Here is a 23109-nt window from a genome sequence, read left to right on the forward strand (position 1 = left end):
GACATATTATATATACATGAAGTATAACACTCTAATTAGGATCCCATTCTTGTGGTTGTACATGATGTAGTTTCACTGGTAGCGTATTCATACATGAACATAGGATAGATTTGTCCGATTCATTCCACTGTCTGTCCTATTCACATCCCCCATCTCTTCCCTTCATTTCCCTTTGTTTAATCCAATGAACTTCTATTCTCCACCCACCCCACCCCACCCTTATTGTGTGTTAGCATCCACATATCAAAGAGAACATTCAGTCTTTGGTTTTTTGGGACGGCTTATATCACTTAGCATGATAGTAGGCTCAACCTGCAAAAGATCTCTTCCCAGGCTGGGGTTGTGGTTCAGTGATAAAGCACTTGCCTCGCACATGCACTGGGTTCAATCCTCAGCACCACATAAAAATAAATTAAGAAAATAAAGGTATTGTGTCCATCTACAACTAAAAAAAAAAAGTCTTGTGAAGACCTCTTCCCCACCCTAGGTGAGATCAGCTCTGCCTCTCTATCCCACTACTACTCCCAAACAAGTGCATTACCCACTGATGCTTACCAGATATCTGTCTTGAGCTCTTACCACTGTGAAAGTTGTGAAACGAAGGATGGAGGTTCCAGATTCCAAAGACCCTAGAAAATTGGCCCTATCCTTGAGAACAAAGAAGAAGGTAATCTGGAAAGCTCCTACCCTGAGAAGAAATGTGAACTTTGTCTGCATAATGAATGCCATTAAGCACAGGGAATGAAATAAACCAAAGGACTTTGGGAATGTAATTCTTAAAAGACTAGTTTGAGAGATAAAACAGTACCAATAAATTAGTGATGAAAATTTTCTAAAGCAGATCGTTTTGTAATTGAGATTTTTTTTTTTTTAAAACTCATGAATGGCTGACTTGATTTTTGGCTGTCTCAGATAAGAAATTTATTTTTCTTAAAATAAAATTATTCATTCCATAGGAACAAATCTCATATATCTATTTCTCAGCCAAGATGTGCAACAACCTAGAATAAAATTAGATTGCTTTGTAGTTAATGTTCAACCAGATGATATTAAAATATCACAAGTCTAAGCAAGTATTTCAATCATATTTGAGTCTTCTCTTTTCCTTTCTTCTATGACTGGATGGAGAAGTTTTTGGGTGAAATGGAGTTGCCATGAAATTGTTCTAGATAGGTAAATGATGACAAATCTTTCTAACCTTTTTCTTTCTTATGAATGTCTGTCTCTGTTTTTCATCATCTACCTGTAAGTATAATCAGAGTTCACTGCTGTTTACTAAAAATAAGACTGTGTTTAGATAAAGGGATATGATTTTTATAGTAAGTCACATAAAGTTCACAATGGCTTTCCAAACTTCCTTAGGTATATTCCTGGAATATACCTAAGCCGGAATTTATAAAGCTCAAATACTGAATTTATTATTGAAAAAACAAATGCTACTTTTTATTTCTGGTAGCAAAAATCTGGCTATACTCCAAATGCCTTAATAAAGGAAAAGTTGAATGCAATATGATCCAACCATCATATGAAATTTATACAGGAATTTAAAATACTTTTCTGAGTTGATTGGAGAAGTCTCCAATGTTATTATAAGTTAAAAGCAAATCTACAGGGTAATAATTATGGCATTATTTTGTTTTTATTTTTAAATTTTATTTTAATCCTATGTATATGTTATATGTATAAATGAATAGAGGAAAATGTGGAAAAACACATCTGAATCTGTTAACATTAGATATTTGTGTGAGGGATAATTGAAAGAAATTGGTGAGAAAATTAGTAGTTTTACTTTATATGCTTCTGGATTCTTTGATTTATTTAAAAGAACATGCATTACTTTTACAATAAAAATCCAATATAACCTACAATTAAACAAAGTAATGCTAGCAAAAGCAAAACCTAAAGTAGGCGTTGTTAACCAGTCCTCATATGTTTGTGCATCAGTTGTGAATTTTTTCAGCTTCATTCCAAGTCCAGATACTGGCTGAGTAGTTGCCTAAATTGCTCATGTTCTTTGTGGATTGATAATCCCCATGTCACATGATGACTTTGTAACATAACAAATTGCTGGGCTTTGTGCTTTTTACTACTTCATTTTTTCACCTCACTTCTTTAATTTTTACTTTCTAATTTCTTTGTAAAAACTAGACTCCATATTATAGAAGTTAATCTACTAGTAAACTCTCAGAGGAACTTAAGCTCAAAGATAATTTCATTGATTTTTTTTTAGGGCAAAGACAAGATTTTATGTTTCAGTAGACATTTCCCCATGAATCAACCTCAGAAGAAAATGAGAACCACCAGCATTTTACCTAACTTGTAATGTTATGTACCATTCTTGGGCACCATTTCAAAGGGAAGATATCACCATACTCATTTACTAAGAACTCCTTCTAAATTATAATAAAAGTGTGTGTGTGTGTGTGTGTGTGTGTGTGTGTGTGTGTGTGTGTGTGCACATGCACATAAAATCAGAGGGGATGTCTTGGTTACAAGATGTATCCTGCCAGTTGACAGCCAAGCTTATTCAGGGGGAATAATAAGACCAGCTTTTTCTATAAGAAGAGGAAGTACATGAAAACATGATTATATAGGGTCAAGGAGTGTCCAACTTGACATTTTTTTAGGGAAATTCCTGGGGCTTCAAGTCCTGATGAAGTAAATCTGTAGTTTTCTGTTTACTTGTTTTGGTGATTTTAAAATTTAAATTTAACACTAGAATTGAAGGAGTGCTTGTTCAGTTACATTTGTACTTTGGGATTTTGAACTTAGAAAACATAAAATTCATGACCATGACATCCTGGGACTCAGAATCTTTACCTAGGAGCCTAAAAGCTACCAGTCAAAGCTCCAGACACTAATTGGGGGAATTTCATCCTTTTGAAATCAGTACAGTTCTTCTAAAGAGTAAATCTTCACTCTGTGTGAGACCCTTACAAAGTAGCCTTTGAGAGACCCTTAAGAGGGATGCAAATCAACTTGTCCTTTATTACCCATGGAATTCTAGGCAAGTCTGTGGTATCTGGTGTTTCTGTTTTGTTCATTTGCCAAAAGAAGCTGTTATACTTAAGACTCATGGGATTTGTTCATTTGTTCATGCAGAGTGACTTCAAGTCCTTCCGTCCCTGGCTTTCAGATCAGTAATCTCTGAAGTGAAACACCTATAAACAGACTGTTTACTTGAACACTGAAAAGTGTTTGTTGCTCATGATGTAAATGGGTAAGGAATCATGAAACTGACTTGACTTCTTTTACCCCAGCAGTGAGCAAAAAAGTGGAGTAAATAAAATATTTTAACGCCAAATCTATGTTGATTTATTTTGCCATCTCTCACTCATTTTAATCAATAGGAAAAGTGTTCTAATAGCTGTATCTATGAAAAAGGGGTACAGAAGTAGAAGGACTATTAGTAATAATAACTTTATTGAGCACTTCAATAAACATTGCACCAAAAAGTTTTTGAGATTATCTTGTTAAAGCTTCCCTATGGCTCTATAATATCTATTCTACAATTATCACCATTTTAGAAATGAGGAAATTGAGGCTGAAACATAAAAGTAATGACTTAACAGGTTCCCATCGAGTCATTGACAGAACTGTACCAATTTGTTTATAAGTAGAATCCTTAAGCATCCCAGTTAGCTGGGATAGTCTTAGTTTACATCTTGATTCCTAAATTATTAATGGTATCTTCTTTCCATTTTAAACATGGACTAAACAAATTATATTTTATCTATTTCAGGGTTTTTTAATCTTGGTACTATTGGCAGTTTGGGGTGGAAAATTATTTGTTATTGGGGGCTGTCCTGTACATTGTAGAGTGTTTGATAGCACCATTAGATAGAAACAATGGCCACCACAAGTAATAAAGATCAAAAATATCTCCAGACATTGACAAGTGCTTCCGGGGGGGAAATTGTTCCAGGTTAAGAACCACTGTACTTAAAGCCTACGCTTATAAAAATTTAACTACAGAAAGACAATATAATTTATTTCTTACAGAATATGCACCATGAACTGAATCTGCTTAGTAGAGTAGCTAGCATATACTCTATGCTCAATAAAAGTTAATTTCAGATGCTTCTCACTCTCAAGATGGCCCACCTTCTCTCTTGAACATGTATCTCTTGCTTCCCCCCTCAAAAGATGTCTCTCTCTTGAGATACCCCTTGAATGTGTATCTGCTTTGCTAAATAAATCTGTCTCTGAAAAAAACAAGATGTTAATTTTTATAAGGTATTATTTGGCTTTCCAACTACAGAGAGCTACAAAGACTGAATAAGTAATGATCAAGGTGACTGGAGGGACACTAGTGATAAAAATTTTTTGTTGTGGTTTCTTTTTTTCAGTGCTGGGGGTCAAATGTAGGGCTTCGTGCATGCTAGGAAAGTGGTCTACCACTAGCTATAATCTTCAGCCCTGGTTTGTTGCAATTCTTATTAGAAAAGACTGAAATAGTGTTGTGGGAAATAATCAGCATCCTCCTGGCTTCCCATTCTAATAGTATTATAGAGTTCGATTTTTTTATTCCATTGGATGTTTTACCTCAGTGATAAACATAAAAACCAGTGTAATCATCAGGGGGTAATACAGTAATAATAGCTCATGATAATCTGTGTTCTGTTTTTCCTACTCTTATATTTAGAAATGACCACCATTTCTTTCATACCACCAGTTTCCATTTATTAGCAATAACAGAGGAAATACCAATAGCACCAATTAAAAATGAATCCACATGACGTGTTTTATCCTTACAGCTGTAATGACTAGTAACTAACATGGATTGGAAAGCACTTCACAAATTTAAAAAGTGCTGTACAGATACATTATAATTATCATCATTAATAAATTAGCCCGATTCTCCTAGTTCAAAAGGCACGTAAGGTCAGTTACATGGGCTTCAGTGGGGCAAAATGATCACAACCTACAATGTAGCAATGGTTTACATGTGTTGGCAACAAGTTTTACCCCATGCAATCCTGCAGAGCTGAAGTTACACACCCTTCAAAATATGGGAGAATGAAGCTAAAAGTAGACAAGACAGTTTTTCTTTTTTTTTAGATTTAATGCCTTTTTTCTATAACAGACTCCTACTTCTTTTATGTTAACTTTTAAATATAATCAAAGTTGTAAATTGTACATAACAAAATTAAAATGTGTTATTTAAGGTAATAGTAAATTTAATTATTTTCTATGAGCTGATATTCCAGATAGCATTCTGCAACTTCAAAGAGGTCAGATTGGTAAAATTTGTGCTTGCACACCTTCAGGGAATATCTCCAGTATTCATTCCAGAATTGTTACTAGAAAAAAACAGCTTTATCCATTCCCTTGCCAGCAAGAATCTTGGCAAGAGCTAGCTCTTGGCTGACCATAAATAAAATTCCTTGAATCACAAGTATCTTGATTTAAGAAAGAAATTTTACTGTGTCTTTCATACACAAAAGCTGATTAACAATGGTTAAAAAAAACACTACTCCACTTTTTCACAGGTGTACAAAAGGAAATATAATGGAATTACATTCAACAATAAAGCTTAAAGTTCACTCTAGGTAATAGTTGCATTAACATTCACATACACAAGCACAGAGTAAGTATATTTCAGGAGTCTTATAATAGCATACAGCATACATATGGGAGATTGATTTCAGGTAACATCATAGGTGTTAGTAAGATTAGCAATTCAGAGTGTTATAGAAAAGGATAACTAAACCAAAGAGAAGGTGTAGGCTAGCACACCAAGACAAGTCACAGAATTAGAGGATTGAAAAGTCTGCTCACTCTATGTATGCGAAAACAGTATTTTTCTTCAATTTCTGGGTCTTGATATAGTTGGTTAGAGAAGGTTGTGTATTCAAAGTGCACATCATTTTTTCTTAGAAAAGAGAAAGAAAGATTCTTTTATTTAGTAATTAATACATGCAAGAGGCAGCCCCAGAGTGACCTGAAAGAGTAAAGCTGTGATTGGCAGGTGGCCGGTATAATACAGATGTTTCAGGCAATTCTCTTAAAGCACTTCTGTAGCAGCAATGATTATTTAAATGGCTGTAGACTGAATTCTCTTTCGAGGGGAGATTAGGGGAGTTGAATTCATCATATTTCTCTTTAAAGATTTATAGTTATAGACTTTCTCTTTTTTAAATAAATCTATCAAATAACAAACAGCATAAAATGAGGTGTTGGGTTTTCTTTATTCTTTTGCTTTTGCATATGTGTTTGGAAAAGGATATGGCCTTTTCATAAACGTTGTGTGCAAAAGAATTTTTAATAAAGTGAGCACAAGGACATATACAGGAAACACATCAGATCTGCTTCTGTTGCCCTGGTTGACCCTCTGTTAAACACGAACTGTTTGTTTGTATGTATAATGCAGGTTTTAGGTATGGTGACACCACAGCCAACAGACTTTAGGGACTCCTAAAGCCTTGTCAGCAGGGGTCGTTTTGTCTGCTAGAGGTTGGCCACCACCTCTTGAGTTGTAAGATTTAGAAAGTCTGGTTCCTTGTAGTCTCACATTTCCCCTCCAGACTGATAACTCCCACTGTTTATTTGCCTTTGTTTCCCAGCCCTTTTGGTGCCAGATAGTCTAATCTGGCCCATCTCAGCCAATATCTGGCACTGGAATATCTGCTGTGGCCACGCACACTCAAGCTGCTCAATCTCAAAATCTTTCAGCCTGCCCTGCAAGTGTCATCAAGACAGGATCCCCGGAGCACAGGGCAGAGAGTCCAACCTCTCACTGGCGGGACTGGGAAGCCTCTCCTTTGCAGCGGAGGAGAAAGGAAACTTGGGTCTGCTTTTTAGGTTCTGAAAACAAGCCAGAGTGGAGAGAAAGAGTTAACACCAGACTTAGGAAAGCTTTTAAGACAAAACCTGTTAAATTTGGTCTGAACACACACAGGGGAACTTTGTGCAGATTTCTGAGGTCTCTAAGAGGGCTCATGTTGATAGGAGAAGGGAGCAGGGAGTTGCTACATGGGAAGAGATTTGCCATTATTACAAAAACTGGCTAAGTGGCTTGTTTCCATTTGATGACCTCACTGGTCACTGTTGTCAGTCGTGCTGTTCCCTTTCTCCTTTTTCTCCTGGGTCTTGTTGCCCTTCTTCTTTTTCTTCTTTTTCTTGGTCTCCTCCTTTTTGCCGAAGGTTATGAAGTCACTTTTGTCAATTTGGCTGTTAGTAGGCTCCTGCCGGATGGAGATGATTGCGGGAGATCCAGGGATAATGAATTTGTCTGGCAACTCACCCGGACCGGATTGTTTCGGGTTGCCTGGTCCGTATTTAAAGGTCCAGCTGTTGCTGTTGACACCAGCGCCAACTGGAGGGGACACCTCTCCTGCCTCTGGTTCTGAAAGATAAAATGTCAAAAATCAGTAAGAGTCAGCACAGGCTCTCGAAGACACACTCCTGGGAGAGAACAAGAAAAACTGCCCAGACAGCTGGGTCCCCAAGAAATTGTGGGTTATTTCTTGAAAACTGAGGGGAGGGTCAATGTTTGGAAGCCAGCAGGAGGGGAGACTTCTTTTTTTTTCACCAGGGTGTCCAGGAATTTAGTTTTCTAGTAACATTTTTATTATTCTTGGTGATGAATTTCCTAAATAACATGGTTATGATTACCTTACCCAAGCACAAGACAGGAAATATACTAGATTAAAGCAGAAAATACTGCTTTTAGTATATGGATTAGAGAAAACTTTGGCTACAAATGTATTTTGATTTGTACTCTGTCCAAAAAATTTAAAAAAAAATTTGAACCAATTATTCAGTCCTAATCCTATTATAATAATCTTGAGAGGTAGTGGGATGGAACAGAGAAGAGATGAGAAAAAGTAGAATATAGAGAGACACTACACTGCAAAAGAGAAGGGAATCCTGTTGTAAAATGGCCCTGTTTGGATAAAGCATGGAGCCAATCTCACTTTCCAAACCAAATCCCCTAGCTCAATGTGGTCACAGTCTAGTTGGGACATACACTCAAGCAATTATAAGTCAGTCTCATACATGGAATAACCAAGTAATACGTATAGTGGGACTCCAAAGGAGAAAATTACTCATTTTACTTGAGAAAGGTAGGGGGATTCAAGAGGAGAGGTGAAATTTACACTGAGTATAGGGGAGATGATTATGCACCCACAGGAATTTTCAATACAAGACTTTCCCAAGAGTCCAGCTGGAAGACATACAATGAAGTATACCAACGATTTCCAGAAGTCAGAGCTGAAGAATAATGGTATGTCAGGGCAGAGTGATCCCAGGGGTCATGACCCTGGAACTCTTGGACACTGAAGCAGTGTTTATGTATCTGACACTGCTCCTTTGGTGGAGATGAGAAAAGTTCTGCAAACAACTGTGTATGTTCAGTTGCAGTTTAGTATTACCTTCATATGCTATTTCCATTTTTTACTCCCTATCACTTCTTAGTGTCCTCTAATTTGGTGTCCCTGAGCACTACTTGAACATTGTTTATGTCAAGCTCACTATATTATTTCCAAAACCAGTGCTCACATTTTAGTCCTCATCTTACTCAACCTCTTAGAAACGTCTGTCATTTCCTTCCTCAAACACTTATTATTTCTTTGTCATATAGGAGAAGAATAACCCATAGGTTCTCAGTTGAACTGGAGCTATGGTACCCAAGACAGATTAACAAGAGAAATAAACAAGTTTATGAACATGTATATTTCATATGTGTGTAAGAAACACCCAGGGAAGTAGTAGTTCTAAAAGAGGTAGCTTTGAATTTCAGCTTACAGCATCTGCAAAAAAGTTTTTAAAGGAGCGACAAAACAAAAAGGACTTTGAGTCTCTATGAGCAGCAGCTTGGGGCAAGGCAAATAAATGGCAGATGAAGACAGTTAGTAAAGGTTGTTAATGTAGATTCCTCTGGGACCATCTCCAAGCTGAATTCAGTGATATCTTCAGTGGTTAACCTTTGCTCTCCCTGGCAGAAGGCAGGGATGGGGCTGGGGGATATCTTTTACCTTTGTAAATCTATGTTTTGCTTTTAGGAAAACAGAAGGAAGGCAGAGAGAATCCCTGCATTTACTACATTTTAATTGCTTTCAGCTCAATGATCTTCCATATCTGCGGAAGGCACCTTCTGGTTCCCTGGAGACAAAACATTCTCCTGACCTTTCTCTCTAGCTATTCTTCATTAGTTTCCTTTGCAGAATCCTCCTCTGTTATGTACTGATGCATCCTTAGGTTTGTCCCTAGACCTGCTTCTCTAATTTCTCTCCACTCTCTCCTTTTGAGATCTCAGCCATGTTTATGGGCATTAAATACCATCTAAATATACTGATGCAAAATAGATTTGTATTTCAAGCTCATATCTCTCTGTGCTCCAATCTCATGTATCTAACTGCCTATCTGGTATCACCAAAATGGAAATTTCATGGAAAGCTCAAACTGAAGGAATTTGAAATCAAACTCCATTTTGGGGGGTACTGGGGATTGAACTCAGGGGCACTCAACCACTGAGCCACATCCCCAGCCCTATTTTGTATTTTATTTAGCGACAAGGTCTCAGTAAGTTGCTTAGTGCCTTGCTGTTGTTGAGGCTGGCTTTGAACTCACGATTCTCCTGCCTCAGCCTCCCAAGATTACAGGTGTGCACCACTGCGCCCAGTGAAATCAAACTCTTGATTCCTCTTATCTATTCATTCTTAAACCTCTTCATTCCTAGTAAGTGATACCTCATTTATTTCCCATTGCTCAAGCCAGGAAGTTCACAGCTAGTCTCCAGTTTTCTTTATTCTTCATTCTCCATTTATAATACATTATCAACACCTGTCATTTTTGCCTCCTAAATATATTTTGTGTCCTCTTCTCATTTTCTCTCTGTTAGGGTATCATTATCTCTTTTATAAACTGTACCAATAGCTTCCCCCTTGTTTAACCTGCTTCTGCTTTGGCATCTCTTCAATCTTCCACACAGTAGCCAGAGATATCTTTATTCCTTTAAGACTTTCTCCCTTTTTAAAAAGTGAAGTATAGCATACGTTTAGTAAAATCCTTTAAAAATAGAAGTCAAATTAGATCATTCCTGTTTAAAAATTTTCAGACTTTCTACTGAGGAAAAAAAAAAAAAAACCTCAAACTTCTCAATATAGTATAAAAGTCTCTTCAACCCAGTGACTCAGGAGGTTGAGGCAGGAAGATCGTGAGTTCAGAGCCAGCCTCAGCAACTTTGTGAGGCCCTAAGCAACTCAGTGGACCCTGTCTCTCGATAAAATATAAAAAAGGGCTGGAGATGTGGCTCAGTGGTTAAGTGTCCCTGGGTTCAATCCCCTGTACCAAAAAATAAAATCAAAGTCTCTTCAAGAATATATATTTTTTATCTTCCAAATCTCCAAATATTCCTTTTACCACTCACTATACTCTAGCCACACAGGCCTTCTTTCAGTTCTTCAAATGCCTCTTGGAGTTTTTTTGTTTGTTTGTTTGTTTTTTGTTTTTGCCTCAAGATCTTTTTTCTTGAATGATCTCTCTCATTCTTCAAATCTATACTTAAATATAACTTCAGAGAAGTATTCTGTGACCATTCTAGACAAGGGATACCCCCTTCACCTAATAGTATTTATCACCATAAAGTCTACAGAGGCAGGAAATTTATTTGTTTATTCACCTATGTATAACCAGTGTCTAGTAAAACTCCTGGCTTGAACAGGTGTCTAAATATTTGTTGGATTGTTGGAGTAAATGCTAATCGGTGCCTAGAAAAGCTTACAACGAGATAAGACTACAGAATGTGATAATGAAGGAAACAGAGAGGGGAAGCTGACCACTTCCCTTGTCTCCAATATTTAGGTAGAGGCTCAAAACAGAGTGATTGTGGTTATAAAGTAAAGGCATGTACTCATAAAACATCTAAAGAAACCCCCTGCACAGTGGGCATGCAACTATCCTATATATTTCCCCTGCTTATAGGCATGGTGCAGCCCTCCATTGTATGCTGGCCTGCTGGCCTGCTGTCACTGAGGAATGCGTGAGTAATAAAATGTCCAAAACCTCTCCAAGTGTCCTCACAATTCTTTCTTTGGGGTAGGTAAACAGTATGCTGTCCTGGGGTTGAACATGGACAGATCAATGAAAGGCCTCCTGTGAGAAGTATAAGTAGCACCTACTCTTTGGCAGACCAAACAACTCTCCACTGATGGCATTTTTGGAGTCCCTACAGACACTGTGGTAATGCCTGTAAAGTGTTAAGCCTGATCCTTAGCACAATGTAAGAGTTCCATAAATGGCATCACATATGGCTAACTATATATGGCACAGCTCTTGGGATTAGGAGAGCCAGATAAGGATATTGCGAATTTATAGCATGCAGTAGGGAGAAGGCATAAGTAGCTTTCTTTTCTCCCCAAACCCCTTCCTTCATACCACGCTTACCCTGCCAGAATTGACAACACAGCAGTTTGGGGATGGGGTAATAGACAATTTTTTTCCTCTGAGACTGAGTGATTTCTTTTATTTATCTAAGATAATCAGATCTGCAACTGAACCAAAACCTGCCTGTTAACCTTTAAATATGGGCCCTGTCTCTGAGAGACTGAGACAAAAAAAAAAAAAAAAAAAAAAAAAATAGAAAATGTTTAAAAGCTTCTAGTTTGGTGCCTAAAAGGGGGGCTTCAGCACCACTGCACGGTTCTTTAGTTGCTCTCACAGAAGTCCAGAAAAGAAATTTTTCCAGTTATATCCAGGACTACATGAGTTCTGAGAGGTGACATTCAGAAATGTACAGCTCAGAAATGCCTTCATTTTGTGGAGTTGAAGGACATTAATGGCCAGGTTTATTGGCCTAGAGAGTCCCTCACAGCAGGACCATCAAGAGTTAATTTCTTTTACATGCCACTGAGCTTCTCAAGCCTTTGCTGGGAGCCTGAGTCTGACTCAGCTTAAATTCCAAGAAGCAATCAGAGATCTATTCAGGTGCATCCTCCACATGTTCAGCTTCTACAAAGCAGAACAAGATGTGGTTTCTTCAGTGCCTCAGACATTGTACCTAACCTGTTCTGGTTGTTGTATAAGCAAAACATCTCTGGGGGCTGGCTGAGCACCACCTCAATTGTGACTCATTCAGGTGAAAAGATAGCTTAAGGATCTGGTAAACAGCATTTACTGACTTCCTAATCCGAGTTCCTTCTGGCTAAGAACATTGAAGACTCTTGACTAATTTTGCCTATAAAATAGCCTGCGTTTGGGGCAGATTTAAGGACATAAACCCTTTCGAAGAAGATGAGAAGGGACGCTATACCATTTCTGCTTGAAATCCAAGCTGGAGGTCAATCCCAACAGAAGGTCAATCAAGGAAACATTTCTTTCTTCAATGCTGCCTCTATTCCTCCTCCAGGGATCTCCTGTAAAGTCCCTTCCCCCATGCTCCCAGGGACTTCATTCACCCTCAGACAAATGACGGAGATGAGATGCAGTCAAGACACAAATGAGTGGCCCTGTTAAAGCCTAGAAAAAGGATCTATGACAGGCATCAAGCTGTGGGAGTCTGAATCTTTAGGCAGAGCCCTTCCCAGACATTCAGATTACAACTAATAGGATTTAAAAGTTTTAATAGAGTATGATCATAATTATAAAAAATGGTTATACTTCTTTTGGGGGGGGCAGAAATTGTTCTTCACAGTGTAAAGGGATAGATTTAAAAATCAGAACAAAAGAAGTAATGGGGAATGAAATTGACCAAATTATGTCATGTGCCTTTACAAATATGTCACAATGAATCTCACTATTATGTATAATTATACACCAAAAATTTAAAAACAAATAATAAAAAGTAAAAATAAATTTAAAAAAATCAGAACAACATACTTTTTTTTTTTTAGTTTGGTAGTACTAGGTATTGAACCCAGGAGTGCTGTAACACTGAACTACATGCCCAGATCTTTTTATTTTGTATTTTGAGATAAGACCTCACTAAGTTACCCAGGCTGGTCTCAAACTTGCTATCCTCCTGCCTCAACCTCACAAGTCACTGGCATTATAGCCCAGCACAATATATGGTTTATAAAAAGCATATATACCTTCATCTTTTATTATAAAAACTGCCTTCTGATAGTAGCTGACCACTTCATGTAATCCTATAACCCACTTTGGCATTACCCACAAGTCTTTTTGGCAAAATTCCTAACTTTCCTCTTGCGTGTTAAACTACACCTGGCTGCCTGAGCTTATGTAGTTGAGCCTCAGGGACTAGGATTGATTGGGAAATCAAATGCCAGAGAAGGTCCTAAGATATTGAAGCAAAACACAGGCTTGTAAAACTCACCCTGCATCCCCCATTCCTGAACTGCTCTAAACAATTACCAAGGCCAGGAAAGAGTTTTCTGATTTACCTATGTTTCCTCTTTTTGGTTCTCACTAGAACCATATGAAACAGATATTACTAACATCTATGTCTTTTAGGGATGGACTTAGGACCAAGGGTCACATGATTATTAACTGGTGGAACCTAAAACTCAAATCTAGGCAGGCTCCAGTTATGAGATAATCTTGAGCTGTACAGCAAAGTCCTTTGAAATCCCTGAAAAAATACAAGAATAGCAATTGTTCTGGTTATTAACTATTTTGCCATCCTCTGGGAGACACAGAGATATAGGCAGGGTCCTCTAAGCTAGGATGGGTCGGAAAAGAGTGGAGGAGGAGGGGGAGGGGTGTGGATGAGGAAGTGACAAGTCAGGAAAAATCACAGCACAGTCTCCAGGTTTCAGCTCCGCCCCTTCACTCCCCATTCATCCCTTTGTTACCATCTCTGGGATTTCAGTGCTGAGGTTAATAAAGAGCTTCCAGAAAACCCATCATTTTGATTTAAGCTGGGGACTATCTTGCCAGACAGCACTCTGGAGCCTGCCTACCGCCCACTTCGCTAAGTCAGTGCAGCTAGCAAAAGCTATTACATGATTACAGCCGCTTCCGGCCCAGTGAGATGGCTCCCCTGGACTGCTCCTTCTCTGGTGCGGGGGCCTGCTGCTGCAGTCTCCGACTGCCCTGGGAAGAATCAGGGCTCCAAAGGCTCTGCAGATCTGCGTTTGCAAATGAACAGCCAGAGGCTTTCCGCACGGGGACAGTACGCCTTTACTCTTCCTTGTCCTTTTCGCCTCTCATGCTTTCAAGCACCTCTGGTTTCCTTTGCACCTTTTGACTTTGAGCTACCATTTAAACTCTCTCTCTCTCATCTCTCTCTCTCTCTCTCTCTCTCTCTCTCTCTCTCTCTCTCTCTCTCTCTCTCTCTCTCTCTCTCTCTCTCTCTCTCTCTCTCTCTCTCTCTCTCTCTCTCTCTCTCTCCGATTGTGGAGTTATATAATCCACCATCAAACTGCTAAAAGACCAGGTTATAAAACATTTCCAACTGCCTCCCCACCCCCATTCCATTTGTGGGGTTTGTGAACCGACTGGATGAGCTCCTCCTCCCAATCCTTTATGAATTGGGCAAAGCTTTTCTGAGTAATAACAACCCACAAAACAGAGAAGAATCATGGTCCGAAATCCAAATCCTGTCCTCAATTAGGGGGGGAAAGAGAGAGAGAGAGAGAGAGAGAGAGAGAGAGAGCGCTACAACCACCTGGCTTAGGATTTCCAGTGTTTCCCTGCTGCTTTAGTGGACAATGGAAAGAATTTTCCATGAAAAGAAAGGAATGTAAAAATATACTCTTTGTTCTCTGTAAGACCTTAGGCTCTGTAATTAGAATACCTAGGTTTAAGCTCTAGTACATCATGTAAATTATGTTCAGCAAATTACTTACTGTATCTGGGCCTGTTTTCATCTATAAAGGAAATAATAATAGCACCCATCTCTTAGGGTTGTTTTACCATTAAATGTAATTGTCCTTATAGAGCACATAGCGCAGTGTCCGTCACAAAGTAAAACTTCATTTGCTTTTTCTTGTTAATAAGATCAGAGCAGCAGGCTGGGGATATGGCTCAGTTGGTAGAGTTCCTGCCTTGTAAGCACAAGGTCCTGGGTTCAATTCCCAGCACCACAAAAAAAAGAAAAGAAAAAAAAAAGATCAGAGCAGCAAAAGATCACTTATTTGTTTAAGGATTACTGATTGCCCGTCATGAGTTAAGCAGTTTACAGAGCATTTGGCACATGTATATTTATTTATTTAAATACATATACTTGTATTATAATTAATTAATTAAAATCATTATAAATTTATATATACATATATATATATCTATTTAAAGGATTTTAATTTTATAAATGAGAAATCTGAAGGCCGGGGCTGGGAAAGTAGTTCAGTGATAGAGTGCTTGCCTAGCAGGCACAAGTCTTGGATTTGATCCCCAGCATAAAAGAATGAGAAAGAAAGAAAGAAATCAGAAGACTTGAATTACAACAAGAGGATTTGCCCTGAATCACAGAGGATTTTGATAATAAAGCTGAAAAATTCTTATTCCACTGCAGTTTATTAGTAGTTCAACTGTTATTTACGTATTCATTCATTGATACATTCATTCACTTTTTTTACTTCTTGTGAAGCCTTGGGGAAGTGGTGGGAGACAGAGTTGAACTTGAATCACAGGTCTAACATTTTGAAACCTAGAATAGCTGGGGAGGACAGTGTGAAAGTGATTGGAAGTGAGGCTTGGCAAGTGGGAGGCTGACCCTATACCCCTCCCTAGGAGTCACTGGAGCTGCTACTCCTGGGTGTTTCACTCTCTTTGGGTGGGCTGAGCTGATCTGTAATAAGATTCTGTGGCTGTTTGGTGCCTCAGGCCGCAGCTGGGCTAATTTTCAGTAATCTTGGAGCGGAAGAGATAAATACACTTGGCATATTTTTAAAGCCATAGCTCTCGCTTTGTGCCCAAAATAACTCTGCCATTTCTAGGTTAAGAGTATAAAGACATGATGTACTGCAAACCCAGATTCAAACATTGGAATGGCTGGTTTCAAACCTTCCTAGCTCCCCACAGTCACCTTAAAAAATATATATATCACATTTCTTCTTTCCATGACCCCATAGCCCAGCAGGGCTCCAGCTACACGGTTTTTCTATCTTGTTTCCTAGTTGTTAAGGCCCCCCCCCAGGACCTAGGAAAGGCAGTTTCCCTTAATAGCTTCTTAAAATTCCCCCTCTTCAGTCAGCTATATAATCTTTGGGAAACAGAATGCTGAGAATGTAGGTTCTGGGGTCACCCAGACTTGAGCTGGAATCTCAGCTTCACCACACATTTGTTAAGAAAGTCACTTGGCCTCTCAGCACCCATTTTTTCATATGTAAAACAAAGATAACAATATCCATCTAATGGGATTTTAAGCATTAAAAAGAGACAAGGCTCTTAAATTATGGAGAATAATGTCTGGCATGCAGAAACTATGAAATAAAGGATAGGTATTACTACTATGTAGTATTCCTCTAGGACCACCCCAACACCAATTCCTAAACAAAGTACTCTCTTTTCCTGAGACAGGTCTTCCATTAGACTCTGCCCCTCAGGGGTCATGGAGGACTTCTAGCTGTGAAGTTTTCCAGCACAGCAATGGTTGCTAGGGAGGGAGCCATGCTCCAGGGCCTCAGAAGGAGACACCTGAGGCATGGTGGAAGGCACACTGAATTAGGTATCAAAGTAAACAGCAGAAAGATCAGTAGAGTAGAGAGAAGGGAACAGGGGGTGGGAGGAAGAGAGGGGAAAGGGAAACGCTGGGGATTGAATCAGAACAATATATTGCATGCATATATGTCATAGCATGTTCTATTGCCATGTATAAACTAAAAAGAACCAAAAAAAATTTTTAAAAGATAAAAAAGAAAAAGCAGCCCTGAGCTCCACCATCAGCTCCACCCTTCTGTTTTCTACCATTGTCTACTATTGGGTTAACATGGACTTATAATTTATCTATGAAATGGATACACTTGCTACCTCCTAGAAGCATTGTTACTCATTCAAATAAACTGATTATTTATAATAAATTAGACATTATACTAGTAATTAGGAATATGGACATGAATATTAGGTTAGTTACCCTGTTCTCAAAGAGATACAGTAGAGTGGGAGAAGAAGACGAGTAAATGAATAAATACAATAATAGTTTTAAGGAATAGACAAGGTAGAGTAACTGGCATAAAGATGGCACTGAACTTTCTGGAGACGTGCAATTGTTAAGAACACAGAAGTCAAACAGGCCCACTTCAGATTCTGTCCCCTTCTTACGAAATGTATAACCTTATTAAACCTGAGGTGTCTCAGTTTCCTAAGCAGTAAAATGGGAATAATAATAGCCTTACTGGGCATAGTGGTGCAAGCCTGTAATCCCAGTGGCTTAGGAGGCTAAGGCAGAGGGATTGTGAGTTCAAAGATAGCCTTAGCAACTTAGAGATACCCTAAGCAACCTAGTGAGACCCGGTCTCAAAATAAAAAGTAGAAAGGGCTGGGGATGTGGCTCAGTGACTAAATGCCTCTGGGTTCAATCCCTGGTACCAAAATAATAATAATAATAAACAACAACAACAACAACAACAACAACAACAACAACAACAACCTTATCTCTGGGGTTGGAAAACAGAGGATCTTATCCTTAAGAGTACTTAGAATAATATATGGCACGTGATTTAAGTGTTCAATACATTTTAGCTGTTACTATTATTCATAAGTAAATTTTCTTCCCTCTCTGCTTCAGTATTCTCCATCTGGAGACTAAGTCTCTAATGATGGTGTCACTGAGTTAAATGACATAGAGCACTAGCTGGAGGTAGGGAGCAGAGGGAATTGTATAAGTGCAGTCCAACTACAGATAAGAGAATGCCAATTTGATATTTTCATAGCCTATGACCCAGCGATCTTACTTCTGGAAATCCATCTTTTATAAGTACTAGTAGGAGAAGATAAGATATAAGGATATAAGATATATGTATAAGAACTGCATAGTTTAAAATATGAAGATGGCAATAGGAAACAGGATAAATAAAATATAAGCATACAACATAGTCCTATTATTTCCTTATGAAGAAGAATAAAGCAGATCTGTATATACCGATTTAAGTGTGTGTTAAACACACACACAAGCTATATGCTAACATGCATAGAATTATACCACTTTGAGCAGGGTGCAGTGGTACATGCCTGTAATCTCAGCTGCTTGGGAGGCTGAGGCAGGAGGATAGCAAGTTCAAAATCAGCCTCAGCAACTTAGCAACTTGGCTAGATCAAGTCTCAAAATAAAAAATAAAAAGGGCTGGGGATGTGACTCAGTTGTAAAGCACCCCTGGGTTCAACCCCCAGTACTACTACTGCTACTAAATACACTACTTTAAAACTTTCATGAAAACTCTGGGGGTTAGTAGTAATTATTTCTGGGTAACATGACTGGAAGTGGGGAATGAGGCATTACTCATTTTTTTAAAATTCTGGACAGATTAATTTTTTCATAATTTTTCTTCCTCTTTAAATTGAAAAACAGAGAGATAGATGATAGATAGATAGATAGATAGATAGATAGATAGATAGATAGATAGATAGATAGATAGAGATATTGAAAGAAGCACTAGCTTGATTTGACTCTTAACAAAATGTCCTAGATAGCCTGAACCCCCAAACATAATTTGTGGGATCCAGTGACACAAGAAATGAGGACGGGGGCCTAGTTAACAAATTAAGAACCTCAAGATAGTGATGCATGATATGAAGACAAGCAGAGCTTTTCTATATATAGGGCCTCATGAAGGTCCATGCCTGGACCTGAGTCTCTGCAGGGTCTCCTTCAACATCAGCACTTGACAGGGACTTCCCAAAGGTTTCACACTGCCTGCCCCACCCAGAACTGTGTAAGGCATGATCATTTCACTTAACAGTAAAACAGCTTCTGGCTTTCGTTGAGTTCAAACTTTTCTTCTCTACCCTCCCCCACTCACATTACAATCTGTGCTTCTTAAAATCTGGCAGCAATCCCAGGCTCTGTGTTGCTGTGTCACTTCTCAGCCTTGAGCAACCATTTCAAGACAGGGAGTGATATCCCTGCATTGAGGGTATGAAATGGAGATGCTGTCAGAATGCTGCAGTAGACAGAGGACAAGAGGAGGAGAGAACTCTTTCCATCACCACCATCACCCCCACGCTACACACTTCAATCCCATCCATTTAATCTAGCAAAAACATTTTGAATTCCATTTACTGTGTGCGGGCATGGTGCTAAGTGACAGGAGTATTAAATTGAGTAGAAATAGTGTTCAGAAACATTTTTGAGTTTTTACCACAAGCTAAGAACTGTCCTGCGCACTTTGCATACATTATCTTATTTAACCATTACAATAATCTACACTCTTTCCTTTTTTACACATTAATAAATCTGAGGCAAAGGTTGCACAATTATTAGGTGGTATTAACAGAGTTGAGGCACTATGTCATGTGGCCTCCCTTAAGAAACTAATATAAGGCAAATTTTAAACAAACCTATCCTTCACTGTCCAAATTTTCTCTGACATGAGCCACACCAAGTCCACCAGAATTGCCTAAGAACATTTTCAAAACTTGTCCTTTTATGAAAAAAAAAAAAAATGCTACATTTATCTCCCCTTTGATCCTCCATTTCTAGACACTTAAAGTTTCTAATTCTTGGTTTAGGAGAAGAAAAGCACTGAGTCCTTAGCTCATTATCTCATCTTGTCAGCTCATAGGCACCTTTTCAAAGTTAAATAAAGCTAAGGGATCTTAAAAGAATCTCTTTTTCCTAAAAACAAATGAACCTAGTGGTTTTCCATTGCCAGGAAATAAAACTACACTTTTTTGCGGGGTACGGGGTGGGTTGGGTACCAGGGATTGAACTCAGGGGCACTCAACCAATGAGCCACATCCCCAAAACCTATTTTGTATTTTATTTAGAGACTGGGTACTACTGAGTTGCTTAGAGTCTCGCTTTTGCTCAGGCTGGCTTTGAACTTGTGATCCTCCTGCCTCAGCCTCCTGAACCACTGGGATTACTGGCATGCACCACTGTGCCCAGCTCAACACTACACATTTTTAAGCAGGATATTTAAAGCCCTACCTTTCTGATTTCATTTCCTAGCAGCCCTCTATCCCACACCATCTACCAGATACATTCCTCCTAGTCATCCAAATTATGCACTTCTGATTTATTTCCTATTTTTTACTACTTTCTGTATTATTTCCTTTGCTCAGATTTCTCCCCCAACCACACACACTATAATATCTAGTATTAATATCTCTAACTTGGTCCCCTAAATTCCCAATTCCATCTTGTGGGCTCCCACAACATTTATTATTCATGGTTGCTGAGAGAGGGTTTGGGCCCTGTGCAAACAATTTGGGGAATCCTTATAAGAAAGAAGGTTTATACTGCTTATGACAGTGATAAACCTTGGGTCCCATTCTGGACTGACAGACCCTGGCAGTTTGTTCCAACTTTCTTTCCTGACATTGCCCTACATATGCATGACACAACTCTGGTCCTTACCATATGACATTGTCAAATTTCCACCTTATTTATTTATATTTCTGCCTCATCCACTAGAAGAAGACAGAACTATGTTACATTCAATATTTTATTCACATTACCTTAGAACAGAGCCTGACCTGATGTATGAACTTAATAAATGATGGTTTGATGACTATATAGAAGGTTCCAACCAAATTCTATATTGAAGAGAAGGCAAGGAAAGCACCCCTGGACAGGATATTTGATAGTTCACTTCTTTGTCTGGGGTAGGGGGCAGCAAGGAGAAGGAATGAATAAGGATTTAAGAAAATCTTAAAAAATTTAAGAAAATAAGAAAATTAAGAAAAATTTAAGAAAATAAGAAAATGCTGCAGGTGATGGTTAAATATGAAGTTCCAGAGACCTGCCTGAGTAGTGGCTTGTTTGAGAATCTTCCCAGTGTCCTTCAAATCACAACCATTTAGAGGGCTATTATCCTGGAGGCAAGGTTATGACCCTGTGTGAGAAGGACCAAAGAAGCTAATTTATATTTCTAATTTCCTAGACTTGGAGTGAACATACCAAAAAAAACCCAACCTCCCTAAAGAAATTTCTTTTTTTTTATTGTAAACAAATGGGGTACAACTTGTTTCTGTTTGTACATGAAGTAGAGGCATACCATTTGTGTAATCACACATTTACATAGGGTAATGGTGTTTGATTCTTTCTGTTATTTTTTTCCTTCCCCCCAACCCCTCTCACCCCTCTTTTCCCTCTATACAGTCCCACCTTCCTCCATTCTTGCCTCCCTCCCACCCCCCATTATGTATCATCATCTGCTTATCAGCGAGATCATTCATCCTTTGGTTTTCTGAGATTGGCTTACTCACTTAACATGATATTCTCCAATTTCATCCATTTGCCTTAAAGGCAAATATTTAGAACCAATTTGGGCTTGGTCTAACTGAGGGAAACTGAAGTGAAACTGACCACTGACTAAACACAGCCCCCCTGACTGCAGACCACAGGGACAGTAGTCAGACTAACATCTCAGTGACACATGGGGCCTGCAGAGGAGGTTGGCCTCTGGGGAAGCTCTCTCATGGAACCCATGGCTGTGGAATGACTTAATCTCCAGTCAAGCTGTGAAGAGAATAGAGAAGCCCAAAGTTTTGGAGGTGCCTTGCTTTTAGAATCTCAAGGAGGGAACTAGTGTGAAGCTAGGTTTTTAAGTAAGAAACCAATAAAAAATCAAACAAATCCCAAGGTGTGTATGTATCCATAAGATTGGCTCCAAACTACTGTAACTCCTGTTCTCAATGCTTGAGGTATCACTGGGGGAAAAGAGGTGGGACTTAGAAATAATGGATGAAGCACTCACTACTCCTCAGCCCTCAGTGCATATGTACATAAGGATTAGGCCCTCGATTCTCCTATTTTCTACTTCAGAGAAGTTCTGAGTATACATTTAATTTGCACTCACAGATGCAAGATGCAGGCAACATACCATCAACCCTGTTCCCTTGCATCCATTGCAGACAGGGATTTTTTTTTTACTATGTACCATGTGCCATGATTGATTCCTTCCAAATTGGCCTGTGAATGATCCAAAGAGTTCTGTCCTCTCCTGCCTCCCCCTACCCCTTGGAACAATGTTCTTAAGCTTGGGGCACAGGGATCTTTCTTAGCTCTTAACATTATAATGTAGTGGGAACTATTTTCCTTCTCTCTCCACATGTCCACCTCTGCCCATTTAGAAAGGAATGTCCACCAAACCAGTAGCCCTATCTTTTGGAGAATGTACTGGGAAGAGAACTTTCATCTTTAGCTCCATTTTCTTACTTACTGGACCCAGGAAGAGTGGCTTATCTAAATGGGGGGGGGGGGGGGCGTTACTGAAAGCCTGATTTTAAATGGATTGTGCTACTTAATTGGGCAAAGTTAGCATCAACAGTCACCATTCTTCCCCAATACCTCACCTTAATTGTCTCTCTTTCTCTGCTCTACCTCAGCCTATATTTGTAATAAGCATAACAGCTGCCCCTTCTCACCAAGGGAGATGTCTGCCATTTTGTGGCTGGGAAGTTGGAGACCCTATCATATACCCCAGGTCATTTTGTACCAATAATAAACCTGATGCTACCTTTGATCCCTCAGTTGACTCCTTGCCTATATTCTTAATTAGTTAAGATTTGGAGGGAAAAGGGAGTGACCAATCAGTCTCCACCAGACTTCTGACAATTAGTAGCCTTAAAAAGGGGTTTAAAGTCTAGTCTAGTCCATACTCACTATACTCTCATCATGCTCCTAATACTCACCTGGTTTTATCTTCACTTCTACTACAGTTCACACACACATACAGCCACTGCTACCTGAACTTGAAAGATCCTGCAGTAGGCAGAAGAATGTCCCCCCAAAGATGCCCCCATCCTAATTTCCAGAACCTGTGAATATGTTATGTTACATGGTAGAAAGGACCCTGTTAACAGGATTAATTTAAGGATTCTGAGACAGGGAGATTATCCTGGAATATCCAGGTGAGCTCAGTGTAATCACAGTGTCATCCTTAAAAGTGAGAGAGGGGCACACAGGTTTGTAGTGCCATAATGCTGGCTTTGAAGATGAAAAAAGGGGCTACAAGCCTAGAAATGCAGGGACTCTCTAAAGGTTGAAAAAAACAAGAAAATGCTTCTATAGAGCCTCCAGAAGGAATGAGGCCCTGCTAG

The 23109-nt window shown here is 39.0% G+C and overlaps 1 protein-coding gene across 1 annotated transcript in view; it reads right to left on the bottom strand.

The window, feature by feature from the left end:
* Nucleotides 1–3435: 3435 nt before the first annotated feature.
* The window catches only part of LOC306664320 (uncharacterized protein), a 241121-nt gene continuing 221447 nt past the window's right edge, over nt 3436–23109 (bottom strand). The window contains exon 9 of the mRNA XM_079145153.1: nt 3436–7348. Within this exon, the coding sequence (XP_079001279.1) occupies nt 7038–7348 (311 nt within the window). The 3' untranslated portion in view covers nt 3436–7037. The remainder of the gene's footprint in view (nt 7349–23109) is intronic.

This window comes from Sciurus vulgaris (genome assembly GCF_902686455.1).
Source record: "Sciurus vulgaris genome assembly, chromosome: 6".
NCBI lineage: Eukaryota > Metazoa > Chordata > Mammalia > Rodentia > Sciuridae > Sciurus > Sciurus vulgaris.